The 25,069-nt window shown below is 39.0% G+C and overlaps 1 protein-coding gene across 4 annotated transcripts in view; it reads right to left on the bottom strand.

Annotated features, from left to right (window-relative positions):
* LOC129764754 (BAI1-associated protein 3) overlaps positions 1 to 25,069 on the bottom strand; it is a 285,766-nt gene that overhangs the window by 221,736 nt on the left and 38,961 nt on the right. For all 4 annotated transcript variants that reach the window (XM_055764208.1, XM_055764209.1, XM_055764211.1 and 1 more), the window contains one exon: positions 2,117 to 2,955. In XM_055764208.1, the coding sequence (XP_055620183.1) occupies positions 2,117 to 2,435 (319 nt within the window). In that variant the 5' untranslated portion in view covers positions 2,436 to 2,955. The remainder of the gene's footprint in view (positions 1 to 2,116; positions 2,956 to 25,069) is intronic.

Genomic DNA, 25,069 nt, shown 5'->3' with positions numbered 1-25,069 from the left:
TGCACAAGTATAGAATGAGACGCGTATCACACAAGTGAGAAGAAATGTTTAGAATCTGAGTTCTGCGCCGGGTACATTTTGCGCTGTCGTGCTTATGAATTTTGTGCTCTTCGCACCAAGAGAGAATACGAGTTTTCTTTGAGCGCGCGCTGATGAAAATTAAACTCAAGCGCAACACTGGGTTCGTTTTCTGAAGACTGTTGGCAGCTCTATAAAATTGAAGTATTGCCAGATACCGTTAGAATTCTTTGGTTATGCAAATTATCAAAACAATAACTCAAGTGCAGCGTAAAAATGTTTTTCCGTTAGTGGCGATACAGCCATTCCATGCCAAACCGAAATAGTAGTTCTCACACAGTTCTCACTCATGAACACACAAACAGTGTTTGAATTGTTCGAGGCGTTGTCTCACCTATGTTTCCATAAACCTTAAACGTTTCCGTGAACGAGCAACAGGAAACTGTCGGATGAATAAATCTGAGTACGTGTCGTAGTTGATCTTTTAAGCAAGTAATGGAACGAAATAGCAAGGCGGTAACTTGCGGTTAAATGTTGTTAGATTCCAATGAAGTACAAAAATCTCTTTTGGGCAGATTTCAGATCAAAAATTAAGACCATGGCTTGAAGAGATGTCCCTAGAAGTTTCAGAACGTTGATAAGTATAACAGTTTGCTGATATTGCGAAGGATTGAATTACAGGTTTTTGTTAATGGAGTTGTCGCCTATCTCTAGAGAAATGCCTTCGTAGTGCTGAAGCAAAATCGAGCAACGGGAAACTGTCGGATGAATAAATCTGAGTACGTGTCGTAGTTGATCTTTTAAGCAAGTAATGGAACGAAATAGCAAGGCGGTAACTTGCGGTTAAATGTTGTTAGATTCCAATGAAGTACAAAAATCTCTTTTGGGCAGATTTCAGATCAAAAATTAAGACCATGGCTTGAAGAGATGTCCCTAGAAGTTTCAGAACGTTGATAAGTATAACAGTTTTCTGATATTGCGAAGGATTGAATTACAGGTTTTTGTTAATGGAGTTGTCGCCTATCTCTAGAGAAATGCCTTCGTAGTGCTGAAGCAAAATCGGCTATGGCTATGGAAATGCTTAATGGAATGGGATAGAGTGGACCACTCTATCTACAAGAGCTGTTCTAAAAGTATCGCGACTTTTGTATACCCGAACTCTGATAAACGTTGTTTCGTTCCAAGGTAGGTTCACCAGATGTCACAATCAACATTCGGAATGTGTTCGAGCACTTAATTTTGTTTTTCACAAAAAAATTGATACAGATTCTTTGATCCATTCAATAGGCAAAAATCGAAGATGAACCAAAACACATGTAAGAAAAGCAGTTATCAAAAACTAACTGAACATTCAAAATAGCCGTACTTGTAAGCATAAGTGAGAGGCGTGAGTACCAACATAATGCCGCAAAAAAAATCTAGAATCGAATATACGCAATCCGTAAATTCGAAAGTAGAGATACTTTTTTAACAGACCTCGTACCTAACGGAAGAGCAGTGCATAATTGGAATTAATAATTGTTTCATTTCCATATTCCCTGTGTGAAGACCTAGTCATAGAAGAAGTGAAATGTTATGAGCATGAAACCCAACCATATTTCAATACGCTAGCAAGTTACTCTTGGGATTCTATGTCTTAAATTTCCAAACAATTTAATTTTCATTTTCTCAAAGTTAATAACAAGCATGACAATGAGACTGAGATCTTAACTGAATGGATAAATCCAAGCTCCTGTGCCATCAAACAAAATCTTATCATTTGATTATGCTTAGATTATATTTTGAAAGTATATCTCATAATGACAGAAATTCATGAACAATTCCCATCCTCGCTTATGAACACAAGCATGCATTTTATTTCATTAGTCACATTACCTCCCCACCCGACGTTTCAATATTTAATTTAAAAGCTACGGCATTCCTGGGATGACATGTAATGTGTCCTCTAATGGGAGATATTCCCCCTCTCTACCCCCCTCGTGCATACCGTTATGACAGGCAGCCTTCTCCGAAAGCAAACATCGTGACACATAGAAGCCGACAGAACCCTCATCGCCCCGTCAAATCGTAAAATGTTTTTATTTTCCTCTGAACCTACCTAGAGTCGTTCCTGTGGTACCGCCACCGATGCCACCGACGCCTCCGCCACCCATTCCGGTTGCCATGGAGCCCATCCCAAAGCCACCGCTGCCACTGCCAATGGAACCGCCAGAACCGGGCGGGCCCATCATGACGCCCCCCGTGTTATTCATTTTACTTGGATCCATCATCATCAACGGACTGGGACTGCCGACGGATGCGGCGGGCGTTGTGGCCTCCGTCGACTCCTGCCGGGACAGCGAGAATCGCCGTGGGTTCAGCCCTAGCCCTGCAACGCCACTTGTCACGTACTGCTGAAGTGAACTGAAGAAGCTCATTGTGTGTGGGCTGCTCTTTTATTTTCGCTCTTCGAACACAAAAAGAGTGAAACACTTTTTTTTTTCCTCCTAGCTTCCTCTTTATCGGTGCTCCTTTTCTGCACGATAAGAACCGTTAAAGGGGTTTAACACTTGGGAGCAAATTTGCCGGTTATGTTCCTAGTTCTCACTCACTGCACTACAATAACACGTTTTGGTTGTTTATTCTTCGCCGCGCGGTGTATTGAATTTAATTTTAGCGGTTGATAATCACTGGAGAAATTGACGGGATAATCATTTGTTCGTGTTTGGTAGCATTATGGCACTGGAATGACAAGCATCATCATGGTGGAGAATGCATGGGTCCTCGTGTTTCTGCATCCCGTTTGCACTCAATGGCAATGGGGATTCTGCAGAGGGGTATTCTACCACTCACACGATTGTCTCATTCCAAACGACGGGGCTGTTACTGAGATGGAAAAGTGGAGATTGCTCCCAGAGTTCAGCAGCTAGAGTGCACTTGGTTGCCAAGTTTCATGACCTGAAACGGAAAGCGAGAATAGATGATGAGAGGATTAGTTTAGAGTGTTACTGTTGTTCTTGTTGTTGTTTTTTTATTGGTTTTGGAAGGTAGATGAAAAAAGCAATACATTCAACAAGCGAGACTTGGAAGGATATTGCTTGTTTTGTTTGTAGAGAAACGTGTCTTCCTCGAAGGTGCTGAAACTTTTATCAGTGAAGCATTGTTGTACATTATTCAGTACTTGGTTTGGCGGAAAAACGCTGCTCCATGGTTCTTTTTATCGCAAATTGTATTAAATACTCTTTTGGCTCGTGGGAACTGATTGGAACACTCTTTCTTTGTTTTATGCTGGAAACTCACACAATGCAACAATTAGGTTTCTTTTCCCAGAAAAGGATGTTCAACGTTTGCATTGTTAGTAAACGTTTTATAGAATACTTTCATCGACGTAAGCCATACATGTTGCTGGAATTATGTGCCATGGTGCTCATCAGACCGCTTTTTTTTGATAACACATAATGAAATATGAGATCATCAGTTCATTTGTTGAATCATTCTGCTTATATGGTCAACATTTTGAAAATATTTCAAAGGTAGGTAATTATTTCGGAAAATTGACAACATCCTTAGAAAATGATTTTAAAAATTTCACAAAATAATGAAACATTATTTGTTAGATAATTTAACTATACACCCAAAGTTAATTTTTAGCACATGTTCTGGCATCCCGATTTATTACATTAAATGAGCTGAAAGTTAACATAAAATGTTCTACTCCCCAATACATGTATATCATTTGTATAATATATATGCTAGAGCCAATATGAGGGAGCGAAACAGGAGACACATTTAAATGAAAGCATATGAAAGCTTTTCGTATAGTTTGCCAAATGCACGGCCCAGACAGAGAAAGATATATTCTCGTTCATGTTCTTCTTCATAGTCTTAGAAAACACCTTCCCACTTCATTTTATGATGAGATGTAATATTATCACGCTCCTTTATAATAGCGCTGGCAGCTATATGGATAGCGTGGTCGTGTAAAGTAACTTTGCATTCCAGCCGGCCTTGGTTCGATCCCCATTCACGTCGTATGGACTTTTTTCTTGCACAATCCCAAATGAAATGAGAAAAGAAAACAGAAAGAGATGTCTGTTCGCATACATACAAACCATTTTTAAGCTTTTAAAATAGCTCATTATTTGACTCTCATGACCAGGAAATGGCATATTTTCTGCCAAAGATGACATGTTTTCTGCCAACGCTAGTTTGGGTGTACGAGACTGTAAATAAGTTTGTTATAAATCCCTATATATAAGGATATAATCTATATATATTATCTTGGTAAGTGTTGGTGTAGTGGGCAACAATAACGGGAAGAAATTTGAAATCGATTTTTCTTTGTTTTTTCAAGAATATTCTGGACAAACCCAATTGTTTGCCAACCAACTCAATGACAAATCCAATTAATCTTATCAATCAGCTTTTATTTGGTTCCAAGAATGTTCCTATAGGACCTTCCCAAACAGAGATATTTCAGTTGGAATGAAAAATTACCCCTTCGTCTTTGATGATGAATAATTCAATAAACAACCATTGCATCGCAAATCGAAAGGCAGTTTTAAAAACTCCAGTAAATGCTGCACAAGGATAATTTGTTATTTTGACGGAAAAAAAATAATTTTTTTGCATCGATTTCAGAAAAGTGCCAAAACAGGATTTTTATAGTGTTTTCCAAAATCCACTGTAGTTCTTCAAATATCGCAGTTAGTTCTAATGTTTGCAGGCAAAATTTTATCCTAGTGTATTCCTTAAACATCCGTGAACGTTTCATATTGATACGTTAAGCGGTTTTTTCTAGCCGATTTTTCAAAATTTTGAGTAAATTAGAGAAGCATTTAATTGGAAATCGTACCGAAGTATAAAATCATACGCGACTCTCAGAATGAACGATTCGTAACTTTCGTCTTTATGAGTTTGTGGGTGTGGAGTGCGTGATGTGTGGAGATGCGTATGAATATGTATGAGTCACATCACTCTTTACAATATTTGTAAATACAAACGCATGAAAACGAAAGTTATGAATCGTTCGTTCAGAGAGTCGCGTAGGATTTTGTACTTCTGATACGATTGGGATTAAATGCTCCTCTAATTCACTCCATACTTTGAAAAATCGGCTAGAAAAAACAGATGAACCAATCAATATGAAACGTTCACGGATGTTTAGGGAATACACTAAGCTAAAAATTTGCCAGCAAACATTAAAATTGACTGCGATATTTGCAGAACTACAGTGGATTTGGTAAAACACTATAAAAAATCTGTTTTTAGCACTTTTTTGAAATTGACGAAAAAAAAATTATTAAAATTTTTTGCATCGAAGTAATAAATTATCCTTGTGATGAATTTATTGGAGTTTTCAAGCCTTTCCTGCCTTTCAATTTGCGGTGCGATGGTTGTTTATTGAATTATTCATCATCAAAGACGAAGGGGTTATTTTTCATTCCAACTGAAATATCTCTGTGTGGGAAGGTCCTACAGGAACGTTCTTGGAACTAAATAAAAGCTGATTGATAAGGTAAATTGGATTTGCTGTTGAGTTTGTTGGCAAAAAATTGGGTTAGTACAGAATATTCTTGAAAAAATAAAAAAAAACGATTTTTTATTTCTTCCCGATAATGTTGCCCACTACACCTACACACACCAAGATAAAAATATGTACGTAAAATATTTTAATACCTGAAAGTTGTAGCTTTAAAATGATGCGCATCTCATCGGTATGCGTTGAATTTTTTCATAGTTGTCCGACATTTTTTGAATTTATATAGAGTAAAAATGAAACACAACTGTGTTCGTTGCGAGCACAAAACTAAGTGAAGGTTCTTTATTGAATATAGGAGTATATAAAAAAAAAGGTTTCAGCTGACAAAGCAGTTGAGCGGAGTCAATGACCGCTCGTTGAAATGCTACGCGACAATTGGCTTCTATATGAAACTAAATATAATTCAACACTCTCACTTTTAGTTTCTAATTAATATCTGATCAAATTCATCTAGCTATTTCTGCAAAATACTCATGAGTGTACGAAAACGTTGAAACTTGGTTTTTGACAAAGCTTTTGTCATAATGTCCGCTATTTGGTCATCCGTCTGAATATATTCCAGAATGAAAACTCCACCTTGAAACTTTTCTCTGATGAAATGGTATCGAACATCAATATGTTTCGTCCTTTTGTGAAATTCTGGATTCTTGATTAGTCGAATTGCGCTTTGATTATCCATGTAGAAAATCGGTGCATTAAATTTTTGTTGCAACAGTTCTTTCAGCAAATTATTCAACCAAATCAGCTCTTTTATGGCATGTGCTGCTGCCATGTACTCGGATTCTGTTGTTGATAGCGCCACAGACCTTTGGCGCTCCGAGCCCCAACTAATAATACTATTTCTTAACATAAATACATAGCCAGATGTAGATTCTCTAGTAACGATATCTCCGGCATAATCTGCATCGCTATATCCACAGAAAAATAAATCGTTTCTAGACTCGAAATGAATTCCCATGTTCATTGTGCCTCGAATATACTTCAAAATACGTTTTACCGCATTGACATGAGCTGCAGCGGGTTTCTCCAGATATCGACTTGCATTTCCAACAGCAAAAGATATATCTGGTCTTGTTGCCACTGCCAGATACATTAAACTTCCAACTGCCCCACGATACGGAAACCTTATCTCTGAATCTGCTTCAAAATCACTCAAATTTTGCGCACTTTCCGTTGGTGTTGCCACAGCGTTGCAATCTGACATATTGAAACGATTGAGTATTCTTTCGGCATACCTCTGTTGATGTACATGAATCGATCCTTCTCGACGCTGTTCAATTTCGAGTCCCAAAAAACATTTCAGCTCGAAAACTTTGATTTCGAACTCCTTTCGAAGATGCTCTATCACTGGTGAAATTACATTCGCTTTTTCCGCCGCAATGAGTCCATCATCTACATAAATAGCTAATATCAGCATTCCACTTTCACCATTAGACACAAAAACACATGGATCTGATTTGCTTGCTTTGAAATTAAATTTCGTTATAAAATATGTGAATTTTTTTATTCCAGCAACGTTATGCCTGCTTCAGACCGTATATGCTTTTAGATAATTTGCATACACGTTCAGTTCCATCTTCATATCCGATCGGCTGATTCATGAAGACTTCTTCGTCTATATCGCCATTTAGAAAGGCTGTTTTCACATCGAATTGTTTTAATGTCATCTGTTTGGATGCTGCTATTGCCAATATAACTCTAATAGAGGTAAACTTGACTACTGGACTGAATGTTTCATGGTAGTCAACTCCGTACTCTTGTGTGAAACCTCGTACTACCAATCGCGCTTTATAGCGATCAATGCTTCCATCTGGATGTTGTTTCACCTTGAATACCCAACGTTTATCTATCACCTTCTGATCATATGGTGGGTTGACCAAAGTCCAAGTGCAATTTTCAACGAGTGAGTTGTATTCATCGTCCATTGCTTGCTGCCATTGCACGTGATTATTTGATTTCATCGCTTGTTCATAATTTTTCGGCTCTTCAATGATTGCTAACATTGCAATATGATGCACAACATGACAATCGCCTTTCAGTTCTACGATCGATGGCGCTCCTATCCCGCAAACGCTGGTTGATTACATTTCGGTTGTCAAGATCACAAATTGCTCCACAATCTCTTCGTCGTTGTTCTTCCTTCGCTCTCGGTTCATCCTCATCATTCGCAAACTCATCAGCTTTCTTTGTATCATTTCCTATATCAAGTGATACAAATGATTCCTCCGAAAGAAAAATTACATCACAGGCGATTTGAACTTTGCCCGTCTCAGGATTCCAAACCCGATAGCCCTTGGAATGGTCATCATAACCGACGAACATACATTTTATTGCCTTTGGGTCTAGTTTTCGCCGCCTTTCCTTAGGTACATGTATAAATACCTCTGACCCGAAAATCCGCAAATAATCAATTTTCACCTTTTTGTTAAACCATAGCTCATATGGTGACTTGTTATCAACTGTGCTTGTTCCAGATCGATTGAGCACATGAACCGCCAAATTAACTGCTTCTGCCCAAAACTTATAGTCCATTTGTTTCGAGTGAATCATTGTTCTTGCTGACTCGACAATTGTTCTCATCTCTCTTTCCGCGCACCCATTTTGCTCTGGTGTATATGGTACAGTTCGTTGATGTTGAATAGCCATCTCATCGAAGAAATCCTTCAATTCTGCGTTCAGAAATTCAGTACCATTATCTCATCTGAAATAACGAATATTGTGTCCATGCTTCTTTTGCACAATCTTAAGGCACCTTTTGACATTGCTTGCAACTTCCGATTTGTGCTTCATAAAATAAACAAACCGGAAATGTGAATAGTCGTCCTTCAACAGCAAAAAGTATCTCGAACCGCCAATCGACTCTTCTTGCATTGGTCCGCAAACATCCGCAAAGATTATTTCACCACACTTTTTAGACTTCTCTTCACGACTTTTAAAACTTCCTCTATGATGTTTTCCATATACGCACGCTTCACACGCAAAATCCTCATCTACGAAATTTATATTTTTGATCAGTAAAAACTTCTTCACGTGTACGGTGTTCTGATGTCCAAGCCTCTCGTGCCAAGAACGAATTGAGAGTTTCTTTGTAGCCACATTTGCCACAGAAATCTTTATCTGCGAAGCTTCATTTATTTTGAATAACATTTGAAACAATTTTTCACGACGAGCTCCCACTGCAACGATATTTCCATCTTTCAGAAATTCGCACCGCTTATTGTCAGACTTCAATTAATAGCCTCGATCCATAGCTTTTCCCGACGAAAATAAATTCACATGGATCTCCGGTACATATAGAACATCCATCATGCGTTTAGGAATCCAATCATTCCCATTAAAAGCAAGAATGTTTATATTGCCTTTTCCTCGAGCCACACTCTTATCGCCATTTCCAATTGTTACCTCCACTGATACTTCAGTGAAATTGTCAAACCACTCTCGTCGGTGACTCATATGATCACTCGCACCAGAATCCAGGATCCAAATGTCTTTGTCTCCATTCAATGCAGCACACACAAAAGCGTCGATCGATGAACTTTCCCGCCTTTTGTCCGCACCGTCCTTTAGTAGTGGACAATCTCTTTTCCAGTGATCACTTTTGCCACATTTAAAACATTTTCCTTTCGTTTTTGCTGCTTTACTCGTTCCTCTGTTAACACCACTAGATGAATTTCCCATTTTCGATTTTTGAGATTTCTTCGAAAAATTCCGCTTTGCCATCAGCGCTTCTACATCATCCACTTGAGCCTGTTGTTTTAATCGAAGTTCTTCTGCCAATAATCGTGCACGTAAATTCGCCATTGTTTGATTTTCGTCATTAGTGGACTCCCATGCACTATGGAAATTGTTGTACTCAGCAGGCAACGACATTAAAATCTTTGTCATGACCATAGAATCTGATATGATTTCCTTTTGGTCCCTTAATTGTTGGACAATTTCAAGCAACATCGAAAGAAAAATAGCGATATCATCTCCTGTAAAAATAACACATTTGACTTTGAGGCTTGCTCGTAGGTGCTTTTGAGCGTTGTCCACATTTCACCTGCTGTTTCACAATTCATAATTTGCAGAAGCGGTTGCTTCATGCATGCCGTTGATATGATTCGCCTTGCTTTGGCATCGGTCTTATTCCACAACGAAATCGCAGCTGCGTTGTTGGCTCCTGCTACTGGTTTTGTCGTCGTTCCGTCAACTATATCGAACAATTCAGTTGCTTCGAGTATTTGACGAATCTGGAATATCCACGTCAACCAATTACTGCCACCTTCCAGTTTTTCAATGCTCGCCTTATCACTCTCCATTTCCTAGTGTAACTATACTGTCTTTCAGTTCAATTATAAAACTCTCGAACGACCGTATCTCCGTATACACTACCAGGTTCCGGAATGTTATAACCGAATCGTACAAAAAACTTCCTGAGAGTTTAGTACCGTACGAATTTAATAAACGTTCCACGCGCCCAAAACGAACTTTTGTTACTGTGATCTGGGCCCATAACCTTTTGAATTTATATAGAGTAAAAATGAAACACAACTGTGTTCGTTGCGAGCACAAAACTAAGTGAAGGATCTTTATTGAATATAGGAGTATATAAAAAAAAGGTTTCAGCTGACAAAGCAGTTGAGCGGAGTCAATGACCGCTCGTTGAAATGCTACGCGACAATTGGCTTCTAAATGAAACTAAATATAATTCAACAGACATTCTTGCAACATGTCCTGCCCAGCGTATCCTTCCAGCTTTGATCACTTTCTGGATACTAGGTTCGCCGGTGAGTCGCGTGAGCTCGTAGTTCATCCTACGCCTCCATACGCCGTCCTTCTGTATACCGCCGAAGATGGCTCTTAACACCCGCCGTTCAAAGACTCCGAATGCTCGCAGGTCCTCTTCGAGTATTGTCCACGTCTCGTGCCCGTAGAGGACAACCGGTCTTATGAGCGTTTTGTACAGGGAACATTTCGCACGGCTGCTAAGTCTGTTTGACCTTAGGCGTTTGTGGAGACTGTAGTAGGTACGACTCCCATTGATGTTGCGTCTCCGGATCTCGCGGCTGGTATCATTGTAAGACGTTACCATTGAGCCAAGATAGACAAATTGGTCCACTACCTCGAACTCATCGCCGTCGATCATTACACTACTACCTAATCGGGTCCTGTCGTGCTCGGATCCGAAAGCCAGCATTTATTTGGTTTTAGACGCATTGATTTTCAGTCCAATTCTCTCTGCTTCGTGCTTAAGTCTGGTGTAATGTTCAGCTAACGTCTCAAATGTTCTGCCGACAATCAAATTAATATCACAATTGCTTCTTTAGAGTAATCCCTGGTTTCACTATTATTTCACATATTTCGGACGCTTAAGACATATGATGCAGAAAACAGGTCTCAACTTTACGCACATGTATTGTTTGGTTGATATTTTTAATAAATTAGTTCAATATGCTTTTGAACTTTCTACTTTGGTAGCCTTTTGATTGAAAATATTAGAAAATCATCGAATACAATGCTTTTCAAATGAAGCGAATAAGAATCAAACTTCGGACACCATTTATAAAAAAATCAAATTTCGGACAGATTGAATTCAAATTTCGGACACTTTATTTTGTATTTTTTTGAACGAAAATTACATTACACTTGATTATATTTTATAGTCAACTGCGAAACACTTACCAAGCAATCACAGTAACCTGATAACGATGATGAGAACTGATGAAACACGAGAGAAATTTAAATATTGATGAAAGGGTAAATTCTACGTGCTCACGCCAAGCAAACGTCAAACACAAACGATAATGAGTGGATTTTGGATTTTGGATGGATTTTTTCCTACTGTGTAATAATTCAAATGTAATTCTCAAATGAAGTGATAGTGAAACCAAGGGATTACTCTCAAGAAGCAATTGCGATATTAATTTTATAGTTATATCATCAGTGCCTCAATATATTAGTACAAAGTGTCCGAAATATGATGTTATCCGAAACATGATTCAGAATGGTACATTTGAAATATAACATAATTGGCAGAAATTTTACAACACTACTAATTATCGTTTGTGTTTGACGTAAGTTTTCAATCAAATAGGTACCGAAGTAGAAAGCTTAAAAGCTTGAAATTGAACTAATTTATTAAAAATATCAACCAAATAATACCTGTGCATAAAGTTTAGATCTGTTTTCTGTATCATATGTCTTAAGCGTCCGAAATATGATTCAGAACGGTACATTGATTTTCCCCAATGATATCCATATCTGAACTTGGAACAGTTTACTTTAAAATAGATTCATTCAAAAAAATTGAAACACTTTTAAACAGCTGCCGATGAAAGGCTCGGTGTGCTGATTGAAGAAAAACCTGATTTTCGGGGTGAATAACATGGACATCGACCTCTCACTCTCAGTTCCTTTAAAGGCGTCTCAGATCGTAAGAACACAGGCCTTTTCGAGTCATTTCTGGCACGTACCATGATTTCGTAGAAAACATTCCATACATACACATGATCATTCGATCCAGATAAGTCAGAATTATTTTCGCGTTTTATCTACGAATTTCCTAGAACGTCTTTATTACGTTTATGCGGTTATTAGAAAACATGTCTCGATTTTATAGAAAAGTTTCAACGTTAGTAACTATTTTCGATAGGAACGAATTTTGATGATTCGCATCGGCATCGGCAATTCTCTAAAATTTGTTCGATAGCTATTCATTACGATTCCCTACGAATCTGTCCGTTTTCAACTCAAATATGCCGCGATCCGAAACGCACAGTCTCGCTCCAACTAGCGAGCGGACAATGTCTTTTGACATAGGACTATGTCTTTGATTTCTATATAGGGGGGTCACTCAATGAAAAATATAACGATTCATTAAGAGTTTTCAAACGCATATTACTCAAAATCGTTTTTGCGACATATGTTGTGTTATATACCATTAGACAGGAAATTTATCCAGTAGTTTTTTTTTGTTTAAAACATGAACAGTGGATATAGTAAAAAAGTCACGGGAGGGTTGTGTCTAAGACACGACCGCATAGTTGACGTAGGATTCCGTTAAGCTTTCTTTTGATTTTGGATATGTTTGATGAATTACACCGTTAAACTCTTTAATAATGATTCGGTGACCCTGAAAAGGGCCGTTTTGTTTGGTTGTTGGGTATTGTTTGTTCACACCACCAGTATTCACCGAGTGATGATGACAGAAGGATGGTAAGTCGTTGGATGGTGCGTATCAGATAAAAGATACTGAAGTGGAACGAGATATGATGAAAACCGCCCTACGTGATCCTAGACGAGATGCCTCCTGTGATATGTATGGATGAAATAAAGAAAAAAAAAAACACACCAATGTAATATTAGATAATTACCAATACCGAACAAAACTGTCAATTTTTCTTATCAGTACAAAACATGTTACTTTAATATAGAGAAACCATATTTGAAATGGAAAAGGTAATTGTTTTTATAATTTATATTTTCTGAGGGATTATTCAACCCAATGCGAATTTTAATTGGACTAACAACACCTAATACTATATGTAGAGTATATGGGAAATCACTTTTTCTAATATTTCTTCACTTTTCCAATTTTTTTCGCCTTATAAACTTTCCTTGGGTGAAAATGAACACAACAAAAAAGACAGTCTAAACCAAGCGGGAACACACCTCGGTTTTTACTTATGAAAATTGAAATAAATCGTTTCCTATATCAAGTTATTTTAACACCGCTGCTACCATATACAATTTTACATTTACACTTGTGCTAAATTTTTCACGATACACGATCGGTCATTGATATGAAGTTTCACGAAGCAACCAACATTGAAGTTCCAAATTCAAATTTTATTTGCTAGAATTAATCGAACCACTCACCTTACTTGCAATACAAAAATACCCCCGACTTGCATATATTTGCAATGCCGATTTCCCCCAGGCATCTTGGTTTTGATATCTCTGTTAGGGACCCGCCGCATGTGTCGTCAATTTCGACCAATCAGTAGTGGGTATTTCCGTTAGGATAGGGGTTGAGATTTTTCAATTGTTCGATAGTTAGTTTCATGACATATATTATTTTCTTCAATATAAAAAATTGTTATGGAGTGCCGAAATCGATTGACGCAAAAATTTTATCAATCCATCATGAAATGACTGAACAATAAGCGTTTAAAATTCGACAATTTTCACGGTGCACTCGATTTTCGATTTTCAATTTGTACCTCAATATATTCCTGAAAGACGTAATCCTACGTCAAAAGCTCCTTGTGATTTTTTTTCCTAATGTTGGACAGAGATGCGAGATAATTCAACAAATCAATTATTTTATTTCCAATACACGAGTACAGTATGTGTTGCTGTTGTAAATATAATTAATTCAATGGCATAAAGCATCCCATTTTCAGTAGTCTGTTCAGTATTTAACAAATAAAGAAAATGAAAATGAGAGTGGAAATTATTTACATTCAGCTCTTCATTCCGCAATTCAATTTAGCGACGGTATTGTTATTCATAACATTATCATATTCTTCCTGACGACGTCCTATTTTCCTCTCGGCATCAGCATCAGTTAAACCGCGAACAGCTATGTAAATGATCATTCAAATGCTGAGCTTCTTCCCGACGCCGCTACATAGTGCAGTGTATATCATCTTCTCTCTCTATTATCCCGGCAGCTATCAAATTTTGAATCCCTCATTGCCTGCTGCTCGACGGAACGTTGCCCGGCATAACGATTGAAGCGTTAAGGATCACCATCCCGTGCAGATCGGAACAGGTCGACGAGAGCACAGCCATCATCTCATTAGAGATGCATGCATTCATCAGCATCAGCTGGAAGTCTGTTCTCTTCTATTAAACGACTCCAGTCTGCAGGTCTAGGGGTGAGAGTATGTGTTGTTGCATACATTGAGTGCGCCTCACCGCCAAACTTAATTCCGCAGCTAGGAGGCGTCGGGTGTATAAATTATTCAAACTGGATAGACCCGAGGATTCACCAACGATGGAATTAGTTTCCTGCATATCTGTTTCGGAAGCTGCTTTGTGGGTGGAAGGAGATGCTGCAAGAGTAATAGTGTCAAATCCTTTATCTCGCGGCGCAACGGGAAGAACGAAAGCTTTGGACGATGTGGAAGTTTGGTTGGCTTGAATTGCGGAATGTAAAATATTCATTCACCAGCCCCCTGTTGACAGACATCTTCAAGCTTCGTTTGCACGGATAGTAAATGATTGTAATTTTTTAAACAATGCTGAAGGAGATCGGAGTGTAGCTACGCGAAAACGCCAAAAACTTCCGCTTCGAATGGGTGGATACAGAATGGGGATAAGCTTCCTCCTGTGGTTTAGTCGTATGCTTGACTCCTCCGGGTTGTGCTTTTTTTCTGCACCGCTTTACCACAATTTCGGAAACGCGGATAGATTGAAGAGCGGCGGGAAACAAATGGACCTGAAACATGCTGAAAATGTGTTCCTTCCGAGTGGAATTGTTTTGTTTTCCAATTTTTTTTGCCGTGGCCTGTCTCTATTTTAGTCCCCTCAAAAACATGTCCAAACCACGTATCGAAAGAAGCGTCCGTTTTGGTGGTGGAAGCTTGTCGGTCCAGGTTAAAGTTTGAATTTTTAATTGCTTCGCAAAAGTAATTATTTGCCTTTTACAGGCTCATCCTAATTTGAAACAATTACTCTTGTTGCTAATGAACCTAGAAACACATAACTTGAATTCATCCGGGGTTCATAGTAGTTTATCGTTTTTCTCATTTTATACCCATCAAACATGATTTTGACGCATTTTAAATTGTAGCAATAAGCATTTTCTTATTTGTGGAAAGACTTTTCCAATTCGTGTCTCTCAAAGCTGTCACAAAACGTGGTTGGATAGTCAGCAGCGCTTTCCACGACGAGAACCTTTTCGATTTATGTGGCATAAATATAAACAGAGATAGGATGATAAAAAAAACCATTCCATTAAAGGGAACGGCAGTTTTTCGTTTTGTTTTCACAGCTCGCTCTCGAAGTCGTTCACGTAGCAGACGACAGGACATAAATGAAAAAAAAAAACATTTTCCTCGTCCTCGCCAGCTTACCTTCGTCCGATTGCATCATCTTCTGTATATCATATGGGCAGCGGAGTAAACGAAGAACCGTCTCAGCCAAATAAATTGTAAATTAATACAACGTTTCGGTGATTTATCGTGCTATTGCTTTATGTAAGCTTGTACAAGAATTTGATTATATTTTGTTCCCTAATTCCGGTTTTGTCTGTGACGTAGGAAAAGTTTACTATTTCCTGGGCTCGTTATCCATTCTTCCTCTCTCTCTCTGGTTGACGTTCGTTACGTGGGCTTAATAGGTGAATAACGATGTTATTTGTCCAGCAACCAATCAGAGATGTGATGTACTTCCGCCCAAATTATTCTATTCTTTACCAGAATTCTCCATTCCGAGAAATGCTGGAGCAATACATCACTCACCTGCGTCAGCCATTTTGGAAGTCAATAAATTGCGCTCAAATCGCTTCCACCTCAAACAGAATCACGATTTAGAATCGCAACGGAGCAACGGAGCAACCACAAAGTTGAAACGAGGGCGAGAAAAATAGCAATGAGCCGCCTCCAATATTTGCCCTCGCACTCATCAATTTTGTTTGAATCGGCGATTCGTTTGTTATTCGGTCGTTTATTGGAAAAGTAAGATGAAAATTCGATCACAAGTCGTCGGTGGTGATTTGCACAGTTGCCTCGAGGAAACGGATGAATCGAACGGAGATCAAACGCCAAGGTATGCCACAGTGAAAACATTTCGCCCACGATAAGCTGTGATTGAAGTAAGTTGTGGTGAGATGAAAGGTGGTGGGCGCAGAAGTCCGACCCACAGAGCTTCGGTTCGAAGAACAAAAAGATAATCACCTGTTGTGGTGATTTTCAATCCATTAGCTATCGATCGGAACTCGTGCTGTTTCATAATTCTTTGATCGATACGGAGTTAGGTGAGAACAGATATATTTTTCCAAGTGTCACGATTATCGATCAGTGGGGGAAAAACGGTGCCTTTGACTGAGTCATTCCATTTTGATACGACAAACGCACGTGTGTGAACGTCACATATTGTGACCTAAATTGGTGGATAGGTGAAGGATGAGGGAACAAGTGTCACCCTCGTTTATTTGGAGAGCTTTGAAGTGCTCCTGAAGTGCAGCCGTTTATACGTAGGTGGCTTCGTTAAGTGGTTTGTGTATTTATTCTGAGGATGCTCCGCAAGTACTTGGCATGAAATGAGTTAAAATCTGTTAAAGGATCTGAAACAAGATGATCGGTTAATTATTTAGGTAGAATGATCTTTAACATTGAAATAGAACAATAAATCAGCACTTCTCAAGTCAGCCTTTCTAATAAACGCCTCAAATATCCGGCAATCAATTATGTAGCACCAGTCATATTCTGGCAGCGGACTTCCTGCCTTCAATGTTTCGTCACAAAGAGGGGTGGATTTTTTTTCCGTAAAGAATTATTTCAACATGTCGTTCTTTGTTTCTTTGCCAGAATTGTGAAAATCGAACAGTGAAAACCTGCGTTAACTGACTGTAAGGTCGAGAACTGTCGGAACCCTACTCAGGATTGTGTGCTGTCAGTGAAGCTTCGAATATGTAGCTGCTTGAGCAGAATGGTGGCTCAGCGTATTTTTCATTTGTAGAATAAAGAAATAACACAATCAAAATAACATAACATCAAATACTAATGAGCCTGAATAACACGAGGATTACTAACGCTGATTAGTTTCAAATATTCAAGTTGCAATCAAATGAGAATTTAGCCCGCATCTGGCTAATTGTTTACTTCTAGTGGTATTCGTTAAACGACAGATGGAAATGGCATCTGTAAACACTAGCGGACCCTTTTTAATAGTATTTTAGTATGAAGTGGGATTTTGACTGTTTTTTCGGGTAAATTTGAAAACGCGATCAAAACGATTGTTGGAACAGTACTCTTTTAATGATCAGATAGGTACAATTCAGTCAATATTAAGGTTCTGATAACTGTTAGAAGAATAGACTCACATGTAAAGATTGTACTCGAAAAAAAATGCAACACTTTCTTTTGTGTATAATATTTTATTGCATGGGTCAAAATAGGTCAAAATATCATTACAATCTGTCAAGAGATTATCGAAATGGACGACGAGACGTACATTAAAGTAGATCTCCGGCCTGGAGTTTGACGTAAGATTACTTCTTTCGGGAATATATTGGGGTACAAATTAAAAATCTAAAATCGAGTACATTGTGAAAATTGTCCAATTTCAAACGCTTATTGCTCAGTCATTTCATGATGGATTGATAAAATTTTTGCGTCAATCGATTTCGGCACTCCATAACAATTTTTTATATTGAATAAAATGATATATGTCATGAAACTAACTATCGAACAATTGAAAAATCCAACCCCTATCCTAACGGAAATACCCACTTCTGATTGGTCGAAATTGACGACACATGCGACGGTCAATAACACAGACATCAAAACCAAGCTGCCTGGGGGAAATCGGCATTGCAAATACATGAAAGTAGGGAGAACTTTCGTTCCTACCGAAATGTATTCCCTAACAGAGACATCAAAACCAAACTTCCTGGAGGAAATCGGCATTGCAAATACATGAAAGTAGGGGGAGCTTTTGTTCCTACCGAAATGTGTTCCCTAACAGAAGCATCATAGCAAAACCAAGGTGCCTGGGGGAAATCGACATTGCAAATATATGCTAGTCGGGGGTATTTTTGTATTGCAAGTAAGGTGGGTGATACGATTAATTCTAGCAAATAACATTTGCGCGGTTCGCGCTCAAACGAAACCCATCCCAGGTTCCACTATTCGTCGAAGGCCTCCCAATCCATGGTGGGATGGCCAGTGTTCCAAGCTTTATGTAGCATAAATCGAATGCATTTAAAGCTTTTCGGAAACGTGGAACCATTGAGAATTTTCAAACGTATTTGGACCTTGAAAATCAATTTAAAAACTTGATCAAAGGGAAAAAACGTGCTTATTGGCGAAATTTCGTGGGAGGTTTATCACGAGAAACGTCAATGAAAAAATTATGGAAAGTGGCTCGAAACATGAGAAATCGCTCTTCATCCAATGAAAGCGAGGAATATTCACATCGATGGATTTTTAATTTTGCACGAAAGGTTTGTCCCGATTCCGCTCCAGTGCAAAGAATTATTCGAGATATACCACAAGATAGGTGCGATCTTGATTCCGAGTTTTCGATGGTAGAATTCTCTCTTGCTCTCCTTTCATGTAACAATTCTGCTCCGGGATCGGATTGAATTAAGTTCAACTTGCTGAAAAATCTCCCTGATGTGGCGAAACATCGCTTGTTGAACTTATTCAATCGGTTTCTGGAGCATAATATTATTCCAGATGATTGGAGACAAGTACGAGTTATAGCTATTCAAAAACCCGGAAAACCCGCGTCCGACTTCAATTCGTACCGCCCAATAGCAATGCTGTCTTGTATACGGAAATTGTTGGAGAAAATTATCTTGTTTCGCCTTGATCGATGGATTGAAACGAATGGCCTACTCTCAGATACACAATATGGGTTCCGCAGGGGCAAGGGGACGAATGATTGTCTTGCGTTGCTTTCTTCAGAAATTCAAATGGCTTACGCCGAAAAAAAAATGGCTTCAGTATTCTTGGACGTAAAGGGGGCCTTTGATTCTGTTTCAATAGAGGTTTTGTCAGACAAATTACAATCTCGGGGTCTGCCACCTCTATTGAATAATATGTTATATAACTTGCTTTGTGAGAAACATTTGAACTTTTCTCACGGAGATTCGGCAGTAAGTCGGGTCTCTTACATGGGACTCCCCCAGGGCTCATGTTTAAGCCCCCTTTTGTACAACTTCTACGTAAGCGACATTGACAATTGCCTTACACAAAATTGCAGCCTAAGACAACTTGCAGATGATGGAGTGGTGTCTGTCGTAGGATCAAACGAATCCGACCTGCAAAGACCCTTACAAGATACTTTGAACAATTTTTCAACCTGGGCCATTGGGCTAGGGATCGAATTCTCCACGGAGAAAACAGAGATGGTGGTTTTTTCTAGGAAGCATAGACCAGCAAAACCAAAGCTTCAACTTTTGGTTAAACCGATCACTCATGCTATGTCATTCAAGTACCTTGGGGTCTGGTTCGACTCTAAATGTACTTGGGGGGCCCATATTAGGTATCTGAGTAAAAAATGTCAACAAAGAATAAACTTTCTCCGTACAATTACCGGCACCTGGTGGGGAGCCCATCCCGAAGATCTTATAATGTTGTATCGAACAACTATTCTCTCAGTGATGGAGTATGGCAGTTTCCGTTTTCAATCAGCTGCCAAAACACACCTCATTAAACTCGAGCGAATTCAGTATCTTTGTCTCCGTATCGCGTTGGGATGTATGCCCTCAACGCATACCATGAGTCTCGAGGTTTTGGCAGGCCTACTCCCACTAAAAGATCGCTTCAATTTATTATCTCTTCGGTTCCTCATCCGGTGTAAGGTTATGAACCCATTGGTGATCAGAAATTTTGAGCAGCTGATCGAGCTAAATTTTCATTCTGGATTCATGAGCTCATATCATGAATTCGTCTCCATGCAGGTTAATCCTTCTTCGTATATTTCCAACCGTGTTTGTTTTCCTGACTACATCAATTCCTCTGTGCATTTTGATCTGTACATGAAGCAGGATATCCATGGAACATCAGATTATCTTCGATCGAGGATCGTTCCAACGATCTTCGATGCAAAGTATGGGGATATCAATTGTGATAATATGTACTTTACTGATGGGTCCTCTATGAATGAGTCCACAGGATTTGGAGTGTTCAACGAATTTTTTAGCACCTCACACAGTCTTCAGAATCCTTGCTCAGTGTATATTGTTGAATTGGCAACGATACACTGGGCGCTGGACAGCGTCGCCTCACGACCTGTTGAACACTATTACATTGTAACGGATAGTCTTAGCTCCGTCGAAGCTATCCGTTCAGTAAGGCCGGAAAAGCACTCGCCGTACTTCCTTGAGAGAATACGAGAAATTTTGAGTGCTTTATCCAGACGCTGTTATGTCATTACCTTTGTGTGGGTCCCTTCTCATTGCTCAATTCCGGGTAATGAGAGGGCTGACTCATTAGCAAAGGTAGGTGCGATTGAAGGCGATATTTATCAGCGTCAAATCGCCTTCAATGAATTTTATTCTTTAGTCCGCAAAAATACCATAGTTAACTGGCAACGCAAATGGAACGAAGATGAATTGGGCCGGTGGCTCCACTCGATTATCTCTAAGGTTAGCCTCAAACCATGGTTCAAAAGTCTGGACTTGAGTCGGGACTTTATTCGCACCTTCTCCCGACTCATGTCCAATCACTGTTCGTTAGATGCGCTACTCTTTCGTATTAATCTTGCCGACAACAATCTTTGTGTTTGTGGCCAAGGTTACAAGGACATCGAGCACGTTGTTTGGTCGTGCGAGCTGTATCTTGTCGCCAGATCGAATTTAGTAGTCACCCTTCGGGCCCGAGGAAGGCAGCCCATGATGCCGGTGAGAGACGTGTTGGCTCGGTTAGACCTTGATTACATGTCCCAAATATATGTATTCCTTAAAGCTATTGATCTTCGTGTGTGATTGTCCTTATACCCTTAGTTTTTCCTTTTCCTTTTCCTTTGTGAGAATCGGATCCCTTCTTTAGAATAAGATGAAATGTAAATACATATTAGATATAAGATAGGTTTAAGAATTGAGTGTGATGAGTGTGATTGAGAGTGTGAGTGTGATCATTGTCAACGTATCCTCATATCCCCTCCTTTTCCTGAAGAAAATATGTCACCCTTCTAAACTCGAGTTGACCGCGAGTAATCGGTTTCCTATATTATTAACATTAGAATTAAGGAAAAATGTATATAAGTTAACACCCACATCCCCATGTACTACACGAACAGATCAACTAACCACCGAACAACAGCGGTGACCCACTTCCAATAGAGCTAACGCATCAGTTCTCCGGGCGACACATGAACAAACAGCGCATCATCATTGACGGCGCATCGACCTGAATATTTGCACCGTCAACATCATCGATACCAACGACCCATCGAAACATCGACCTATCGTTCGATACACAATCCTAAGGCTCAGCGCTTTGGCCAGGTCGAAGTCCACCACGATCGAGCTCACCGGAACCAAACTGGAGAATCAGCATAACCGTACGCCGCGTTAGGGAACTCAGCTCAGGCTAATTAGTAAGGAATAAAGTCAGTCATAATTCGATGTTCAAGTGAGGTAGTTCGTTTATAATTTTTTAAAAACCTTCCCAAAGGCCTAACTTCTTTAACTGGCGCAGTCGGTAGGATGCGATTACCGCTCAAGTGTTTCGAAATAGATATGAAATAGTGATCGAATTGATTAAGTGCAGAACAATATCGGATTAACAGAAAAGAGAAATAATCTAGTGCAAAGTGAAGTTTAACTGAATAACGAGAAAAAGAGGCCCAAATACAAAAGACAATACGTGTGCTTCGAAAAAGACTTGAACATTACTAATGTTTGTTTCAAAGAAGAAATTTATCAGATCAATCAATGAAGGTGCTATCGGGAAGAACCACTCTGCGAATATTAGTTTTATTCTCCATGTAAGTAATTCTCCACAATTATTATCTTATACCTTCTATATAACTAAAGTTAAAACACCCAATGTGGCAGAATTGATATCTGCATAAATATTAATAATATCATTATCAAAAGAAATTAAACGTATGTGCAAGTAGACCACCTCGCGTAGCGAGTAACTAGTGTGTAACAAACAGAGAGCATATCTGTAGTTCCACTAGTGCGGAAAGTTCTTATCAGACCATCCAACGGTGAAGTGCTAATCTCACACCGCGTAGGAGACTGATCGCATAGCAGAGTGAATATCTGTGGTAGATGCGATCGGTACAATAAGATTTCCCCCGGTCGAAAGCACAGTGTCTACACAGCAGAGAGAATATCTGCGCCGTGTGTAGCCAGCCGCGTTTAGATTGTAAGAAACAATCGCCATATAAAATATCGCGTTTAGATTTAAGAAAATTCTAAAGAAAAACTAATCAAATTTCTTCACCCCCGAGATATAGGATTTGATGGACCGTTTCCATCCCTATAATTTAAGAAATCGAGAAATGAACACGGAAATGAACAATTCTCCTAACCCAATACCTCCTCCTCCACCTCAACCGAATCCTTTACTACCCCCTAGACAGAACATGAATCGAATTGAAGAAACAAACAGAATATTCGAACAGGCTGAAAAGATTACGAAATCTCTCCAAACACCCCAAGCGGTGAGAGAACTGCAACCATTCGACGGCAATCCCGTTAAGTTGCATAGTTTCATTAGGTCCGTCGAACATTTTATGCCATTCATGGAACCTATTAAAAATACACCTTTCGAGCAAATTTGGCTTCAAGCTATAAGAAGCAAAATAATTAATGAAGCGGACCAAGTCCTAGAAACTTATGGAACTTCTCTCAACTGGGATGAGATTAAAGCAAATCTCATCGCTTATTATAATGATAAACGTGACTCAGTCACACTTACCCGCGAGCTGTTTCAACTTCAGCAAAACGGATCAGTTGAACAATTTTTTGGACAAGTACAAAATCTTCTATCCTTACTAATTAATAATACTAATATTTCTCCAAGAGAAGAGAATATTAAAAATGATAGAAACTCGACGCATAAGGAAAATGCTCTACAGGTTTTCCTAGCAGGGCTGAAAGAGCCGATTGGAGGGAACGTGCGTGCACGTCAACCCAGAAATATAAAACAAGCATTTGATGCTGCGGTAGAAGAACGTAACTATCAAAGTCGTACGGGCTTAAGTAAACCGACTTTAACACCACGTTTACCCAAACCAATACATTTTTATCCTCAATTACAAACTCGTCAACCGATGTTTAATCATCGACCATTTATTCCCCGTCAACCATATCAATCATATCAGCATGAAAGTATTCCAACCAGACCAAACTTTACGCCTCGTTTTCCAGCTCCACCTCAGGGCAATAATACCAACAATGGACAACTTCGGAAAGCATTACCGAGTCCAATGAATGCTGATAAATCCATTCGCTCTAAATATATAAATTACGTTAATAGACCACCGCATAATTATAATGCAAGAAGCCAATTCTTTCCTGCTGTCCCACCGAGACCAGCACGGATAACGGAATTAAGAAATATTGAACAAACTCAACAAAACGCTCAAGAGTATCAATACGAGTATCAATGTTATCCCTTGGCAAGTTATCACCACGATTACTACCCAACGCCAATGGATAATTATTCATACGAAGAAGACCATTCAGAAATACATTTAGAAAATGAGCAAGAAACTTCCAATGAGACCTACGAACAAGAAACTTCTAGCGAAGCAGTCGATAACCTAAATTTTCAACTGGAAAGCACATCCCATTTCCCCAGGTAAACTCAAAAAATTTCATCCCTTACATGGAAATTCCCACACGTCAAGGGTTTGGATTGAAATTATTGATAGATACGGGAGCTAACAAAAATTATTTATGCCCCCGATTTGTGAAAAAATCCTTTGCGCTGCCTACACCAACTGTTGTCTCCAACATCTCAGGCACTCACAAAATTGAACGATATGTCGACTTCAATCCATTTCCCGACTTAACTGATAAATCGTTCAAATTTCATATTTTTGATTTTCATAATTTTTTCCACGGCCTTATTGGGTATGAAACGCTTCAGGAACTTAAAGCGAAGATTGAAACAGATGACAATTCCATAACCATATTAGGAACAAAACTTCAGATGCTCAGAAAACATCCAGAACCTTTCTCAAAGGAAATTTCAAGAGAAACCATTCATAATATAGAGATACCAGTTTCCGAGCAATCAGGTGATTTTTTACTAGAAGATGATCTCGAAATCAATACAAACCTTTTCATATGTGCTGGTTTATACCAAGCAGTAGGTCATAAAGCCATTGTCAGTCTCAAGAACAGTTCAACTGAGAATCAAACACTTTCATTAGATTATCCACTTGAGATCACTCTTAATAACTTTGAATGCTTGGTTGAGCAAAACGAATTCAATTTTTTGGAAGCTCGTCCTGACAGATTCAGAAAACTTATGGACCAACTTCGTCTGGATCATTTAAACAGAGAAGAGAAAAATAGTTTGATCAATGTCATTGAGGAAAATCAAGATATTTTTCACCTCGACAACGAACCCCTTACAGCTACTAATGTTGTGAAACATAAAATTTTGACCCATGATGAGATACCTGTGTATCAGAAAAGCTATAGGTATCCTCATTGCCATAAAGAGGAAGTCGGCAAACAAATTCAGAAAATGCTTGATGAAAACATAATTCGTCCTTCTACGTCACCATGGAATTCACCCATTTGGGTCGTTCCGAAGAAAGCGGATGCTGCAGGTATTCAAAAATGGAGAATCGTCGTTGATTACAGAAAGCTCAATGCTAAAACTGTGGATGATAAATTCC

The sequence above is a fragment of the Toxorhynchites rutilus genome, chromosome 2 (assembly GCF_029784135.1).
Source record: "Toxorhynchites rutilus septentrionalis strain SRP chromosome 2, ASM2978413v1, whole genome shotgun sequence".
NCBI lineage: Eukaryota > Metazoa > Arthropoda > Insecta > Diptera > Culicidae > Toxorhynchites > Toxorhynchites rutilus.
This window is presented reverse-complemented; position numbering and strand designations above follow the sequence as displayed.